Genomic DNA, 15,215 nt, shown 5'->3' with positions numbered 1-15,215 from the left:
CGGAGGAAGTGACCGAGCAGATGGTCCTAGAACAATTTGTACACATCCTGCCAGCTCGAGGAAGGGCCTGGGTACTCCGCCACTGGCCTGCCACCCTGGGGGCAGCAGTCTCCCTGATGGAGGATTTCCTCGCTGTGGAAGCTCCCGTGGGGCCAGCCTTCCGGCCACCCGCCCCGAGGCCTGACCAAAATCGCGGAGGCAGGAGAGGATCCGGCACGCCTGGGCAGCGGCGGCCGAGCCACGGACCGGCCCCCGGACTGACCTCGCAGACCCACCGCTCGGGGACCTCTCGGAGCCCCACAGAAGCCCCCGAAGCCCTTGGGCCACCGGTTCTTGGCGTGGATACTCGGAAATAGGACCTTGCTTTAGATGTGGGAGGGCCGGACACTTACAGCGGGACTGCCCTGAGATGGAGTGCGACTTTGGGCAGGTCTGCGCAGGAGAAGGCCGGGCCCGGCGATCCCTGCCCCCCAAGCTCACGGTCCCAGTACTCATGGGGGACCAAGACACCACGGCCTTGGTCGACTCAGGCTGTGGTCAAACATTGGTCCGTCAGGCCCTGGGGCCCCCGATCGATCCCGGTCTGGGGCCCATTCACCTGCAATGCATCCACGGAGATGTTCGGCCCTACCCCAGTGCTCGGGCCCGGCTGACTGTCAATGGCCTCACTCGGTCGCTGATCGTCGGCGTGGCCCCTTGACTGACCTACCCTGTCATCTTGGGACGCGACTGGCCCGCCTTTGACGGACTCTTCGGTCTATACCGGCCCTAGTGGCCGAGTCCCCGGAACCCCCGGTGGAAACTGAGATGGACACCGAGGAAGCCGGACTAGAAACCCCAGAGGCGGAGGGGTCAATCGAAGGAGCTCCCCCGGCGCCCCGCTTTGACACGGTCTTCTACCGGGACCAGGGGGCTGACCCCACTCTCCGGGCCTACGACCAGCTTGCGGCAATTGATGGGTCTGTTATCGACCCCGGTCGGGCTACGCGGTGGCCCCACTTTGAGCTCTGCCTGGACCGGCTTTATTGGGTGGACCTGGACCCCTGCACACAAGAACCGCGGATGCAACTCCTCGTGCCCCGATGCCATCGGCGGGCCACAATGAGCTTGGCCCATGATATACCCGCCACGGGCCACCTGCGATATGAGAAGACCCTGCCCGAATTCGGGCTCTGTTCTACTGGCCGGGGCTTGATGGAGAGGTAAAGCAATACTGCAACTCCTGCCCGGAGTGTCAGTTGGCTGCCCCAGCCCGGACACCCAAGGCACCCTCGGTCCCCATACCACTAATTGACACTCCGTTTGAGCGCGTCGTCATGGACTTGGTAGGCCCGCTTCCCCGGAGTGCGGCAGGTTTTCAATACGTCCTGGTCCTGGTTGACTATGCCACCCGATTTCCGGAGGCCATCCCCCTGCAGAGCATGATGGCCCGGACCATCGCCGGCGAACTAGTGAAGGTATTTGCCCGCGTGGGATTGCGTAAGGAGATCCTAACGGACAAGGTCACTAATTTTACATCCAGGTTGCTAAACCAAGTCTGCCGACTCCTGGGGGTAAAACAACTGCGGACCTTCGTCTACCACCTCCAAACCGACGGATTGGTAGAGCGGTTCAACCGGACCCTCAAGGACATGCTGAGAAGGTTCCCGCCAGACGAACCATGCCATTGGGACCAACTCCTCCCGCCGCTGCTCCTCGCTGTCCGGGAGGTACCCCAGGCGTCGACCAAATTCTCCCCCTTTGAGCTCCTGTACGGGCGGAGGCCTCGGGGCCTCCTGGACCTGATGAAGGAGACGTGGGAGCAGTCAGCCTCCCCGACCCAGGGGCTCCTCCAGTACGTCCTCCGGCTATGAGAGTGCCTAACTCAGGTGGGGACCCTAGCGCGGGAGAACCTAAAAGCAGCCCAGGAGAGGCAGGAGCGAAGCTATAACCAAGGCGCATGTGCGCGGCAATTTAACCCCAGAGATCGAGTTCTTCTGCTCCTGCCCTCCAGTGAGTCGAAATTGTTGGCCTGGTGGCAAGGCCCCTACGAGGTACTCCGGAGAGTGGGGCCCATCAACTACGAGATTTGCCAAGCAGGTCACTGGAAAGAGAAGCACTTATACCACATCAATCTGCTGAAACCGTGGCGTGACCAAGAGGGCCTGCTAATCGACCCAGGCCCGCTGGAGTTAGAACTAGGTCCGGAAGTAGCCCAGACGGAGGAGGTGACGGAACCCGCGTTGGGGAGCGCCCTGATGGGCGAGCAACGTCAGCAGGCCAAGTGTCTCCTGCGGGCCTTCCGACGGACCTTCACGGCACTACCGGGCTGCACAACCGCCACCTGTCACAGGATCCAAACCGAACCAGGGAAGGTCGTGCCGGAGACTGCCCGGCCGATACCGTACCCAATGCGCCAGGCAGTGGAGGAAGAGGCTCAGGCCATGCTGGCCCTGGGGGTCATTGAACCGTCCCAGAGCGAGTGGCGCAGCCCGGTGGTCCTGGTACCCAAGCCTGACGGCTCCCGGCGCTTCTGCATAGACTTTCGGAAAGTTAACGCCATATCCCGTTTCGATGCCTACCCAATGCCCTGGGTTGATGAGCTGCTCGGCCGCCTCGGGGAGGCCCGGTATATCACCACGCTGGACCTCAGCAAGGGGTACTGACAAATCCTGCTTGAGGAGACGACCAAAGAAAAGACTGCCTTTGCCACTCCGTCCGGACTGTACCAGTTCACCAGAATGCCTTTTGGGCTCCATGGGGCCCCCGCGACCTTTCAGTGGCTCATGGATCACCTCTTGCGACCGCACCTGGAGTATGCAGCCGCTTACCTGGATGACGTTGTGATATACAACCGCTGCTGGGACAACCACCTGACCCAGGTCGCGGCGGTCCTCTGAACCCTTCGGCAGGCGGGGTTGACAGCGAACCCCAAGAAGTGCCGGATAACCTGGGAAGAGACCACTTACCTCGGCTATACCGTCGAGCAGGGGCAGGTGAAGCCTCTCGTGGGGAAAGTACAGGCCCTAGCGGAGTGCCCCACCTCGACAACAAAGCGACAGGTACGGCGCTTCCTGGGGCTCGTGGGGTATTATCGTCGGTTTATTCCCATTTCGCGTCCCCTGCAGCCCCCCCGACTGAGCTACTAAAGAAGAACAGCCCTCGAACGGTGCAATGGAACCCCGAGTGTGAGGCAGCCTTCAGAACGCTCCGCAGCTGCTTGTGCTGAGAACCGGTGTTGTACAGCCCCGACTTTGACAAGCCCTTCATCCTCCAGACGGATGCGTCTGATAGTCGGCTTAGCGACCGTCTTGTCCCAAGAGGGGAATGGAGGTGATCACCCCGTATTTTATATCAGTCGGAAATTGTTACCCCGAGAGTGGAATTATGCAACGGTTGAAAAGGAGGCCCTCGCGGTCAAGTGGGCCTGTGAGGCCCTTCGGTTCTTCCTCTTGGGTGGCTCGTTCACCCTCGTTACAGACCACGTCCTCCTTCAATGGCTTATGAGGATGAAAGACAACAATGCCCGCATCATGCGCTGGTATTTGGCCTTGCAGCCCTATGCGTTCACCATCCAGCATAGGTCGAGCAAGGACCATGCCAACGCGGATTTCCTGTCCCGCCTTGAGGAGATGGGACAGCCCGGCCCCGAGAGGCGGGGGCTGGACTTGGGAGGGGTGTGGTGTAGCGAGGTGGTGTGGCTCCCCTCCGCCTCAGGGAGGGTCAAGCCCCATCAGTTGTCCACGGGGGCAGGGCTGCTGAGCGGAAGTCCCGCCCCTCGGAGGGTCAGGTGGCGACCCGGAAGAATAAAAGCCAGGCCCCAGCCTTCAGTTGCAGGTCTGCCACCGGCAGGAGCAGACGTGTCTGCCGACGCCCGTAATGCGGACACTGCCCAAGCCAAAGGCCGAGACCAGGAGCTGCCAGAGCTGCCTCGCCCCTACTATGCTGAGAACCTGCAAGAGCATTCTCAAGGCCGCTACGACCAGGAGCCGCCATAGCTGCCTCGCCCCTACTACGCCTAGGAGCCGCCAGAGCTGCCTCGCCCCTACTACGGCCCCGAGGAGCCCCCAGACCAGGCTTGGCCTGCATTCCCCGAAACATTGCCGGACCTACCGCCCAGCCCGGATTGGGAGGAGCCGATGGTCCTGGACATCCCAGGAACGGAGGCCCCGGACCAGGCAGTCGTAGAGGGGGAGCCAGGAAGTAGCCCGGGGGCACCTGACTCCAGTCAGGCTGCAGAGCTAACCTTGCCAATGTCAGTGTGTTTCGGTCAGGATCCCCACTGACCACCGGTTGCGGTGACGGCAGCTACCAGGGCCCAGGGCTGGAACGCAGAAGAGTGGGTATCCGGGTGGCAGGCTCCCCCTCTCCCCGGCCTAAGGCCAGAGCTGCTTGTTACTGTGTTTGGTGCCCCGCCCAAACCAATAGCTGGACCCCCTTTGACTTTACCACTGCTCTGCCCTGCCCCAAAAGGGCTAGAGCTGCTTGTTACTGTGTTTGGTGCCCCGCCTGAACCAAGGGCTGGGCCCCCTTTGACTTTGCCACTGCTCTGCCTTGTCCCAATGGGCCAGAGCTGCTTGTTACTGTGTTTGGTGCCCCGCCCGAACCAAGGGCTGGGCCCCCTTTGACTTTGCCACTGCTCTGCCCTGCCGAACAGGCCAGAGCTGATTGTAATTGCAGGGACGACAGCGAGGCCGGTGTGGCTCCCCGCCTCCTCAGGGAGGGTCGAGCCCTGGCGGAACCCATCTACAACGGGTACCTGACCAGGGACCTTCTGAACCCCTTGCCCCTGTGAGAAGGGGCTGGTAGAAGGACGCTAGTGCAGCCGGTATCCCCAGGACCGGGAACATGGATGTCGAACGGCTGGTCCAGCTGCTGACGGAGAGCCAGGAACGGCAGCAGGCGGCGTAACTGCTGCAACAGCAACAGCAGCAGGCCGCCCATCTTGAGCAGCAGCAACAGCGAGATGCCGCCCACCTCCAGCAGCAATGACAGCAACATGCCGCTCGGAGCACCAGCAGCAACTCATCCAGCAACTCGGGGCCCAGCTACAGACGCTTCGCGGGCCTGCCGCCCAAGTCCCCGATGGGGCCACGGGGGAAGACCCCGTGGGTCCCTAGCCGCCGGCGCCCCTGTGCCTGACGAAGATGGGCCCAAGGGATGACCCTGAGGCCTTCTTGGTCACCTTCGAGCGCATGGCTCTGGTCGAAGGCTGGGCCTGAGCCCAATGGGCCACCCTTGTGGCCCCGTATTTAACCGGGCCTGCCCAGCTGGCCTACCACGGGTTGGCCACGGAAGACGCCAAGGACTATGATCGGGTGAAAGCGGAGGTCCTCGACGCCTTGGACGTCAGCCCCGAAACCTTCCGACAACGGTTCCTGGGCCAGACCTACCCGACCGGCGCCCATCCCCGCTTAATTGTACAAGGCCTGAAAGAGGCCTGCCGCCACTGGCTGCAGCCAGAAACCCGTACGGCAGAGGAAGTGACTGAGCAGGTGGTCCTAGAACAATTTGTACACATCCTGCCAGCTCGAGGAAGGGCCTGGGTACTCCGCCAACGGCCTGCTACTCTGGGGGCAGCAGTCTCCCTGATGGAGGATTTCCTCACTGCGGAAGCTTCCGTGGGGCCGGCCTTCCAGCCACCTGCCCTGGGGCCCGACCAAAATCGTGGAGGAAAGAGAGGATCCGGCCTGCTTGGGCAGCGGCGGCCGAGCCACGGACCGGCCCCCGGACCAGCCCCGCGGACCCACTGCTCGGAGCTTGGCCCGCACGTAGGTTCGGGGACGTCCCCTGCGGGTCTGTTGGAGCTCATCCGAAGCCCCCAAAGCCCTCCGTCCACCGGTCGCCGGCGCGGATACTCGGAAATAGGACCTTGCGTTAGATGTGGGAGGACCGACCACTTACAGCGGGACTGCCCTGAGATGGAGTGCGACTTTGGGCAGGTCTGCGCAGGAGAAGGCCGGGCCCGGCAACCCCAGCCCCCCAAGCTCACGGTCCCAGAGCAATCTGGGACCGTGAGCTTGGGGGGCTGGGGTTGCCGGGCCCGGCCTTCTCCTGCGCAGACCTGCCCAAAGTCGCACTCCTTCTCGTGGGGGACCAAGCCACCATGGCCTTGATCGACTCGGGCTGTGGTCAAACGTTGGTCCGTCAGGCCCTGGGGCCCCCGATCGATCCCGGTCTGGGGCCCATTCACCTGCAATGCATCCACGGAGATGTTCGGCCCTACCCCAGTGCTCGGGCCCGGCTGACTGTCAACGGCCTCACTCGGTCACTGATCGTCGGCGTGGCCCCTCGACTGGCCTACCCTGTCATCTTGGGACGCAACTGGCCTGCCTTTGATGGGCTCCTTCGATCTGTACCGGCCCTAGCGGCTGAGTCCCCGGAACCCTCGGTGGAAACCGAGACAGACACCGAGGAAGCCGGACTAGAAACCCCAGAGGCCGAGGGGTCAATCGATGGAGCTCCTCCTGCACCCCGCTTTGACACGGACTTCTGCCGGGACCAGGGGGCCGACCCCACTCTCTGATGGGCCTACGAGCAGCTTGCAGCAATTTATGGGTCCGTTATCGACCCCAGTCGGGCTACGCAGTGGCCCCACTTTCAGCTCCGCCGGGACCGGCTTTATCGGGTGGAGCGGGACCCCCACACACAAGAACCACAGATGCAACTCCTCGTGCCCCGATGCCATCGGTGGGCCATAATGAGCTTGGCCCATGATATACCTGCCGCGGGCCACCTGGGATATGAGAAGACCCTAGCCCGAATTCGGGCTCGGTTCTACTGGCTGGAGCTTGACGGAGAGGTAAAGCAATACTGCAACTCCTGCCCGGAGTGTCAGTTGGCCGCCCCAGCCCGGACACCCAAGGCACCCTTGGTTCCCATGCCACTAATTGACACTCCGTTTGAGCCCATCGCCATGGACTTGGTAGGCCCGCTTCCCCGGAGTGCGGCAGGTTTTCAATACGTCCTGGTCCTGGTCGATTATGCCACCCAGTTTCTGGACGCCATCCCCCTGCGGAGCATCACAGCCCGGACCATCGCGGGTGAACTAGTGAAGGTATTTGCCCGCGTGGGATTGCCAAAGGAGATCCTAACGGACAAGGGCACTAATTTTACATCCAGGTTGCTAAACCAAGTCTGCCGACTCCTAGGGGTAAAACAACTGCAGACCTTTGTCTACCACCTCCAAACCGACGGATTGGTAGAGCGGTTCAACCGGACCCTCAAGGACATGCTGAGAAGGTTCCCGCCAGACGAACCATGCCATTGGGACCAACTCCTCCTGCCGCTGCTCCTCGCTGTCCGGGAGGTACCCCAGGCGTCGACCAAATTCTCCCCCTTTGAGCTCCTGTACGGGCGGAGGCCTCGGGGCCTCCTGGACCTGATGAAGGAGACGTGGGAGCAGTCGGCCTCCCCGACCCAGGGCTCCTCCAGTACGTCCTCCGGCTATGAGAGCGCCTAACTCAGGCGGGGACCCTAGCGCGGGAGAACCTAAAAGCAGCCCAGGAGAGGCAGGAGCGAAGCTATAACCAAGGCGCACGTGCGCGGCAATTTAACCCCAGAGATCGAGTTCTGCTGCTCCTGCCCTCCAGTGAGTCGAAATTGTTGGCCTGGTGGCAAGGCCCCTACGAGGTACTCCGGAGAGTGGGGCCCATCAACTACGAGATTTGCCAAGCAGGTCACCGGAAAGAGAAGCACTTATACCACATCAATCTGCTGAAACCGTGGCGTGATCAAGAGGGCCTGCTAATCGACCCAGGCCCGCTGGAGTTAGAACTAGGTCCGGAAGCAGCCCAGACGGAGGAGGTGACGGAACCCGCGTTGGGGAGCGCCCTGATGGGCAAGCAACGTCAGCAGGCCAAGTGTCTCCTGCGGGCCTTCCGACGGACCTTCACGGCACTACCGGGCTGCACGACCACCACCTGTGACAGGATACAAACCGAACCAGGGAAGGTCGTGCCGGAGACTGCCCGGCCGATACCGTACCGAATGTGCCAGGCAGTGGAGGAAGAGATTCAAGCCATGCTGGCCCTTGGAGTCATTGAACCGTCCCGGAGCGAGTGGCGTAGCCCAGTGGTCCTGGTACCGAAGCCTGATGGCTCCCGTTGCTTCTGCATAGACTTTTGGAAAGTTAATGCCATATCCAGTTTCGATGTCTACCTGATGCCCCGGGTCGACGAGCTGCTCGTCTGCCTCGGGGTGGCCTGGTATATCACCACACTGGACCTCAGCAAGGGGTAGTGGCAAATCCCGCTTGAGGAGACGACCAAAGAAAAGACAGCCTTTGCCACTCCGTCCGGACTGTACCAGTTCACCAGGATGCCTTTCGGGCTCCATGGGGCCCCCGCGACCTTTCAGCGGCTCATGGATCACCTCTTGCGACCGCACCAGGAGTATGCAGCCGCTTACCTGGATGATATTATGATCTACAGCCGCTGCTGGGACGACCACCTGACCCAGGTCGCAGCGGTCCTCCGAACCCTTCGACAGGTGGGGTTGACAGCGAACCCCAAGAAGTGCCTGATAGCCTCGGAAGAGACCACTTACCTCGGCTATACCGTCGAGCAGGGGCAGGTGAAGCCTCTCGTGGGGAAAGTACAGGCCCTAGCGGAGTGCCCCACCTCGACAACAAAGCGACAGGTACGGCGCTTCCTGGGGCTCGTGGGGTATTATCGTCGGTTTATTCCCATTTCGCGTCCCCTGCAGCCCCCCCGACTGAGCTACTAAAGAAGAACAGCCCTCGAACGGTGCAATGGAACCCCGAGTGTGAGGCAGCCTTCAGAACGCTCCGCAGCTGCTTGTGCTGAGAACCGGTGTTGTACAGCCCCGACTTTGACAAGCCCTTCATCCTCCAGACGGATGCGTCTGATAGTCGGCTTAGCGACCGTCTTGTCCCAAGAGGGGAATGGAGGTGATCACCCCGTATTTTATATCAGTCGGAAATTGTTACCCCGAGAGTGGAATTATGCAACGGTTGAAAAGGAGGCCCTCGCGGTCAAGTGGGCCTGTGAGGCCCTTCGGTTCTTCCTCTTGGGTGGCTCGTTCACCCTCGTTACAGACCACGTCCTCCTTCAATGGCTTATGAGGATGAAAGACAACAATGCCCGCATCATGCGCTGGTATTTGGCCTTGCAGCCCTATGCGTTCACCATCCAGCATAGGTCGAGCAAGGACCATGCCAACGCGGATTTCCTGTCCCGCCTTGAGGAGATGGGACAGCCCGGCCCCGAGAGGCGGGGGCTGGACTTGGGAGGGGTGTGGTGTAGCGAGGTGGTGTGGCTCCCCTCCGCCTCAGGGAGGGTCAAGCCCCATCAGTTGTCCACGGGGGCAGGGCTGCTGAGCGGAAGTCCCGCCCCTCGGAGGGTCAGGTGGCGACCCGGAAGAATAAAAGCCAGGCCCCAGCCTTCAGTTGCAGGTCTGCCACCGGCAGGAGCAGACGTGTCTGCCGACGCCCGTAATGCGGACACTGCCCAAGCCAAAGGCCGAGACCAGGAGCTGCCAGAGCTGCCTCGCCCCTACTATGCTGAGAACCTGCAAGAGCATTCTCAAGGCCGCTACGACCAGGAGCCGCCATAGCTGCCTCGCCCCTACTACGCCTAGGAGCCGCCAGAGCTGCCTCGCCCCTACTACGGCCCCGAGGAGCCCCCAGACCAGGCTTGGCCTGCATTCCCCGAAACATTGCCGGACCTACCGCCCAGCCCGGATTGGGAGGAGCCGATGGTCCTGGACATCCCAGGAACGGAGGCCCCGGACCAGGCAGTCGTAGAGGGGGAGCCAGGAAGTAGCCCGGGGGCACCTGACTCCAGTCAGGCTGCAGAGCTAACCTTGCCAATGTCAGTGTGTTTCGGTCAGGATCCCCACTGACCACCGGTTGCGGTGACGGCAGCTACCAGGGCCCAGGGCTGGAACGCAGAAGAGTGGGTATCCGGGTGGCAGGCTCCCCCCTCTCCCCGGCCTAAGGCCAGAGCTGCTTGTTACTGTGTTTGGTGCCCCGCCCAAACCAATAGCTGGACCCCCTTTGACTTTACCACTGCTCTGCCCTGCCCCAAAAGGGCTAGAGCTGCTTGTTACTGTGTTTGGTGCCCCGCCCTGAACCAAGGGCTGGGCCCCCTTTGACTTTGCCACTGCTCTGCCTTGTCCCAATGGGCCAGAGCTGCTTGTTACTGTGTTTGGTGCCCCGCCCGAACCAAGGGCTGGGCCCCCTTTGACTTTGCCACTGCTCTGCCCTGCCGAACAGGCCAGAGCTGATTGTAATTGCAGGGACGACAGCGAGGCCGGTGTGGCTCCCCGCCTCCTCAGGGAGGGTCGAACCCTGGCGGAACCCATCTACAACGGGTACCTGACCAGGGACCTTCTGAACCCCTTGCCCCTGTGAGAAGGGGCTGGTAGAAGGACGCTAGTGCAGCCGGTATCCCCAGGACCGGGAACATGGATGTCGAACGGCTGGTCCAGCTGCTGACGGAGAGCCAGGAACGGCAGCAGGCGGCGTAACTGCTGCAACAGCAACAGCAGCAGGCCGCCCATCTTGAGCAGCAGCAACAGCGAGATGCCGCCCACCTCCAGCAGCAATGACAGCAACATGCCGCTCGGAGCACCAGCAGCAACTCATCCAGCAACTCGGGGCCCAGCTACAGACGCTTCGCGGGCCTGCCGCCCAAGTCCCCGATGGGGCCACGGGGGAAGACCCCGTGGGTCCCTAGCCGCCGGCGCCCCTGTGCCTGACGAAGATGGGCCCAAGGGATGACCCTGAGGCCTTCTTGGTCACCTTCGAGCGCATGGCTCTGGTCGAAGGCTGGGCCTGAGCCCAATGGGCCACCCTTGTGGCCCCGTATTTAACCGGGCCTGCCCAGCTGGCCTACCACGGGTTGGCCACGGAAGACGCCAAGGACTATGATCGGGTGAAAGCGGAGGTCCTCGACGCCTTGGACGTCAGCCCCGAAACCTTCCGACAACGGTTCCTGGGCCAGACCTACCCGACCGGCGCCCATCCCCGCTTAATTGTACAAGGCCTGAAAGAGGCCTGCCGCCACTGGCTGCAGCCAGAAACCCGTACGGCAGAGGAAGTGACTGAGCAGGTGGTCCTAGAAACAATTTGTACACATCCTGCCAGCTCGAGGAAGGGCCTGGGTACTCCGCCAACGGCCTGCTACTCTGGGGGCAGCAGTCTCCCTGATGGAGGATTTCCTCACTGCGGAAGCTTCCGTGGGGCCGGCCTTCCAGCCACCTGCCCTGGGGCCCGACCAAAATCGTGGAGGAAAGAGAGGATCCGGCCTGCTTGGGCAGCGGCGGCCGAGCCACGGACCGGCCCCCGGACCAGCCCCGCGGACCCACTGCTCGGAGCTTGGCCCGCACGTAGGTTCGGGGACGTCCCCTGCGGGTCTGTTGGAGCTCATCCGAAGCCCCCAAAGCCCTCCGTCCACCGGTCGCCGGCGCGGATACTCGGAAATAGGACCTTGCGTTAGATGTGGGAGGACCGACCACTTACAGCGGGACTGCCCTGAGATGGAGTGCGACTTTGGGCAGGTCTGCGCAGGAGAAGGCCGGGCCCGGCAACCCCAGCCCCCCAAGCTCACGGTCCCAGAGCAATCTGGGACCGTGAGCTTGGGGGGCTGGGGTTGCCGGGCCCGGCCTTCTCCTGCGCAGACCTGCCCAAAGTCGCACTCCTTCTCGTGGGGGACCAAGCCACCATGGCCTTGATCGACTCGGGCTGTGGTCAAACGTTGGTCCGTCAGGCCCTGGGGCCCCCGATCGATCCCGGTCTGGGGCCCATTCACCTGCAATGCATCCACGGAGATGTTCGGCCCTACCCCAGTGCTCGGGCCCGGCTGACTGTCAACGGCCTCACTCGGTCACTGATCGTCGGCGTGGCCCCTCGACTGGCCTACCCTGTCATCTTGGGATGCAACTGGCCTGCCTTTGATGGGCTCCTTCGATCTGTACCGGCCCTAGCGGCTGAGTCCCCGGAACCCTCGGTGGAAAACCGAGACAGACACCGAGGAAGCCGGACTAGAAACCCCAGAGGCCGAGGGGTCAATCGATGGAGCTCCTCCTGCACCCCGCTTTGACACGGACTTCTGCCGGGACCAGGGGGCCGACCCCACTCTCTGATGGGCCTACGAGCAGCTTGCAGCAATTTATGGGTCCGTTATCGACCCCAGTCGGGCTACGCAGTGGCCCCACTTTCAGCTCCGCCGGGACCGGCTTTATCGGGTGGAGCGGGACCCCCACACACAAGAACCACAGATGCAACTCCTCGTGCCCCGATGCCATCGGTGGGCCATAATGAGCTTGGCCCATGATATACCTGCCGCGGGCCACCTGGGATATGAGAAGACCCTAGCCCGAATTCGGGCTCGGTTCTACTGGCTGGAGCTTGACGGAGAGGTAAAGCAATACTGCAACTCCTGCCCGGAGTGTCAGTTGGCCGCCCCAGCCCGGACACCCAAGGCACCCTTGGTTCCCATGCCACTAATTGACACTCCGTTTGAGCCCATCGCCATGGACTTGGTAGGCCCGCTTCCCCGGAGTGCGGCAGGTTTTCAATACGTCCTGGTCCTGGTCGATTATGCCACCCAGTTTCTGGACGCCATCCCCCTGCGGAGCATCACAGCCCGGACCATCGCGGGTGAACTAGTGAAGGTATTTGCCCGCGTGGGATTGCCAAAGGAGATCCTAACGGACAAGGGCACTAATTTTACATCCAGGTTGCTAAACCAAGTCTGCCGACTCCTAGGGGTAAAACAACTGCAGACCTTTGTCTACCACCTCCAAACCGACGGATTGGTAGAGCGGTTCAACCGGACCCTCAAGGACATGCTGAGAAGGTTCCCGCCAGACGAACCATGCCATTGGGACCAACTCCTCCTGCCGCTGCTCCTCGCTGTCCGGGAGGTACCCCAGGCGTCGACCAAATTCTCCCCCTTTGAGCTCCTGTACGGGCGGAGGCCTCGGGGCCTCCTGGACCTGATGAAGGAGACGTGGGAGCAGTCGGCCTCCCCGACCCAGGGCTCCTCCAGTACGTCCTCCGGCTATGAGAGCGCCTAACTCAGGCGGGGACCCTAGCGCGGGAGAACCTAAAAGCAGCCCAGGAGAGGCAGGAGCGAAGCTATAACCAAGGCGCACGTGCGCGGCAATTTAACCCCAGAGATCGAGTTCTGCTGCTCCTGCCCTCCAGTGAGTCGAAATTGTTGGCCTGGTGGCAAGGCCCCTACGAGGTACTCCGGAGAGTGGGGCCCATCAACTACGAGATTTGCCAAGCAGGTCACCGGAAAGAGAAGCACTTATACCACATCAATCTGCTGAAACCGTGGCGTGATCAAGAGGGCCTGCTAATCGACCCAGGCCCGCTGGAGTTAGAACTAGGTCCGGAAGCAGCCCAGACGGAGGAGGTGACGGAACCCGCGTTGGGGAGCGCCCTGATGGGCAAGCAACGTCAGCAGGCCAAGTGTCTCCTGCGGGCCTTCCGACGGACCTTCACGGCACTACCGGGCTGCACGACCACCACCTGTGACAGGATACAAACCGAACCAGGGAAGGTCGTGCCGGAGACTGCCCGGCCGATACCGTACCGAATGTGCCAGGCAGTGGAGGAAGAGATTCAAGCCATGCTGGCCCTTGGAGTCATTGAACCGTCCCGGAGCGAGTGGCGTAGCCCAGTGGTCCTGGTACCGAAGCCTGATGGCTCCCGTTGCTTCTGCATAGACTTTTGGAAAGTTAATGCCATATCCCGTTTCGATGTCTACCTGATGCCCCGGGTCGACGAGCTGCTCGTCTGCCTCGGGGTGGCCTGGTATATCACCACACTGGACCTCAGCAAGGGGTAGTGGCAAATCCCGCTTGAGGAGACGACCAAAGAAAAGACAGCCTTTGCCACTCCGTCCGGACTGTACCAGTTCACCAGGATGCCTTTCGGGCTCCATGGGGCCCCCGCGACCTTTCAGCGGCTCATGGATCACCTCTTGCGACCGCACCAGGAGTATGCAGCCGCTTACCTGGATGATATTATGATCTACAGCCGCTGCTGGGACGACCACCTGACCCAGGTCGCAGCGGTCCTCCGAACCCTTCGACAGGTGGGGTTGACAGCGAACCCCAAGAAGTGCCGGATAGCCTCGGAAGAGACCACTTACCTCGGTTATACCGTTGGGCAGGGGCAGGTGAAGCCCCTCGTGGGGAAAGTACAGGCCCTAGCGGAGTGCCCCATCTCGACAACAAAGCGACAGGTACGGCGCTTCCTGGGGCTCGTGGGGTATTATCGGCTGTTTATTCCCATTTCGCATCCACTGCAGCCCCCCCCCCGACCGAGCTACTAAAGAAGAACAGCCCTCGAACGGTGCAATGGAACCCCGAGTGTGAGGCAGCCTTCAGAACCCTCCGCAGCTGCTTGTGCCGAGAACCGGTGCTGTACAGCCCCGACTTTGACAAGCCCTTCATCCTCCAGACGGATGCGTCTGATAGTCGGCTTAGTGGCCGTCTTGTCCCAAGAGGGGAACGGAGGTGATCACCCCATATTTTATATCAGTCGGAAACTGTTCCCTCGAGAGCGGAATTATGCAACGGTTGAAAAGGAGGCCCTCGCGGTCAAGTGGTCCTGCGAGGCCCTTCGCTTCTTCCTCTTGGGTGGCACGTTCACCCTCGTTACGGACCACGCCCCCCTTCAATGGCTTATGAGGATGAAAGACAACAATGCCCGCATCATGCGCTGGTATTTGGCCTTGCGGCCCTATGCGTTCACCATCCAGCATAGGGCGGGCAAGGACCATGCCAACGCGGATTTCCTGTCCCGCCTCGAGGAGATGGGACAGCCCGGCCCCGACAGATGGGGGCCGGACTTGAGCAGGGGTGTGTGTAGCGAGGCGGTGTAGCTCCCCTCCCCCTCAGGGAGGCTCGAGCCCCGTCAGTCGTCCATGGGGGCAGGGCCGCTGCACGGAAGTCCCGCCCCTCAGAGGGTCAGGCGGCGACCCGGAAGAATAAAAGCCGGGCCCCAGCCTTCAATTGCAGGTCTGCCACCGGCAGGAGCAGATGTGTCCGCCGACGCCTGTATTGGGGACACTGCCCGAGCCAAAGGCCGAGACCAGGAGCTGCCACAGCTGCCTCGCCCATACTACGACGAGGAGCCGCCAGAGCTGCCTCGCTCCTACTACGGCCCCGAGGAGCCCCCAGACCAGGCTTGGCGTGCATTCCCCGAAACATTTCTGGACTTGCCGCCCAGACAGGATTGGGAGGAGCTGATGGTC

At 62.0% G+C, this 15,215-nt stretch overlaps 1 protein-coding gene across 4 annotated transcripts; it reads left to right on the top strand.

The window, feature by feature from the left end:
* Window positions 1-1,000: 1,000 nt before the first annotated feature.
* Window positions 1,001-13,307, top strand: KRBA2 (KRAB-A domain containing 2). 4 transcript variants are annotated; one of them, XM_050921392.1, is made up of 2 exons: window positions 1,001-1,855; window positions 13,017-13,307. In XM_050921392.1, exon 1 carries the CDS (start codon window positions 1,317-1,319, stop codon window positions 1,851-1,853), a length of 537 nt encoding a protein of 178 aa, XP_050777349.1. In that variant the 5' UTR covers window positions 1,001-1,316; the 3' UTR covers window positions 1,854-1,855; window positions 13,017-13,307. The 4 variants fall into 4 exon arrangements, with proteins under 4 accessions (XP_050777349.1, XP_050777347.1, XP_050777348.1 ...); XM_050921390.1 differs by having other exon boundaries at window positions 1,001-1,868; window positions 13,029-13,307; XM_050921391.1 differs by lacking the exon at window positions 13,017-13,307 and adding an exon at window positions 7,435-7,725.
* Window positions 13,308-15,215: the final 1,908 nt, after the last annotated feature.

This window comes from Gopherus flavomarginatus, chromosome 12 (genome assembly GCF_025201925.1).
Source record: "Gopherus flavomarginatus isolate rGopFla2 chromosome 12, rGopFla2.mat.asm, whole genome shotgun sequence".
In the NCBI taxonomy this organism is placed as follows: Eukaryota; Metazoa; Chordata; order Testudines; family Testudinidae; genus Gopherus; species Gopherus flavomarginatus.
The sequence above is the reverse complement of the archived record's forward strand: the minus strand, read 5'-3'. Positions and strand labels throughout refer to the sequence as shown.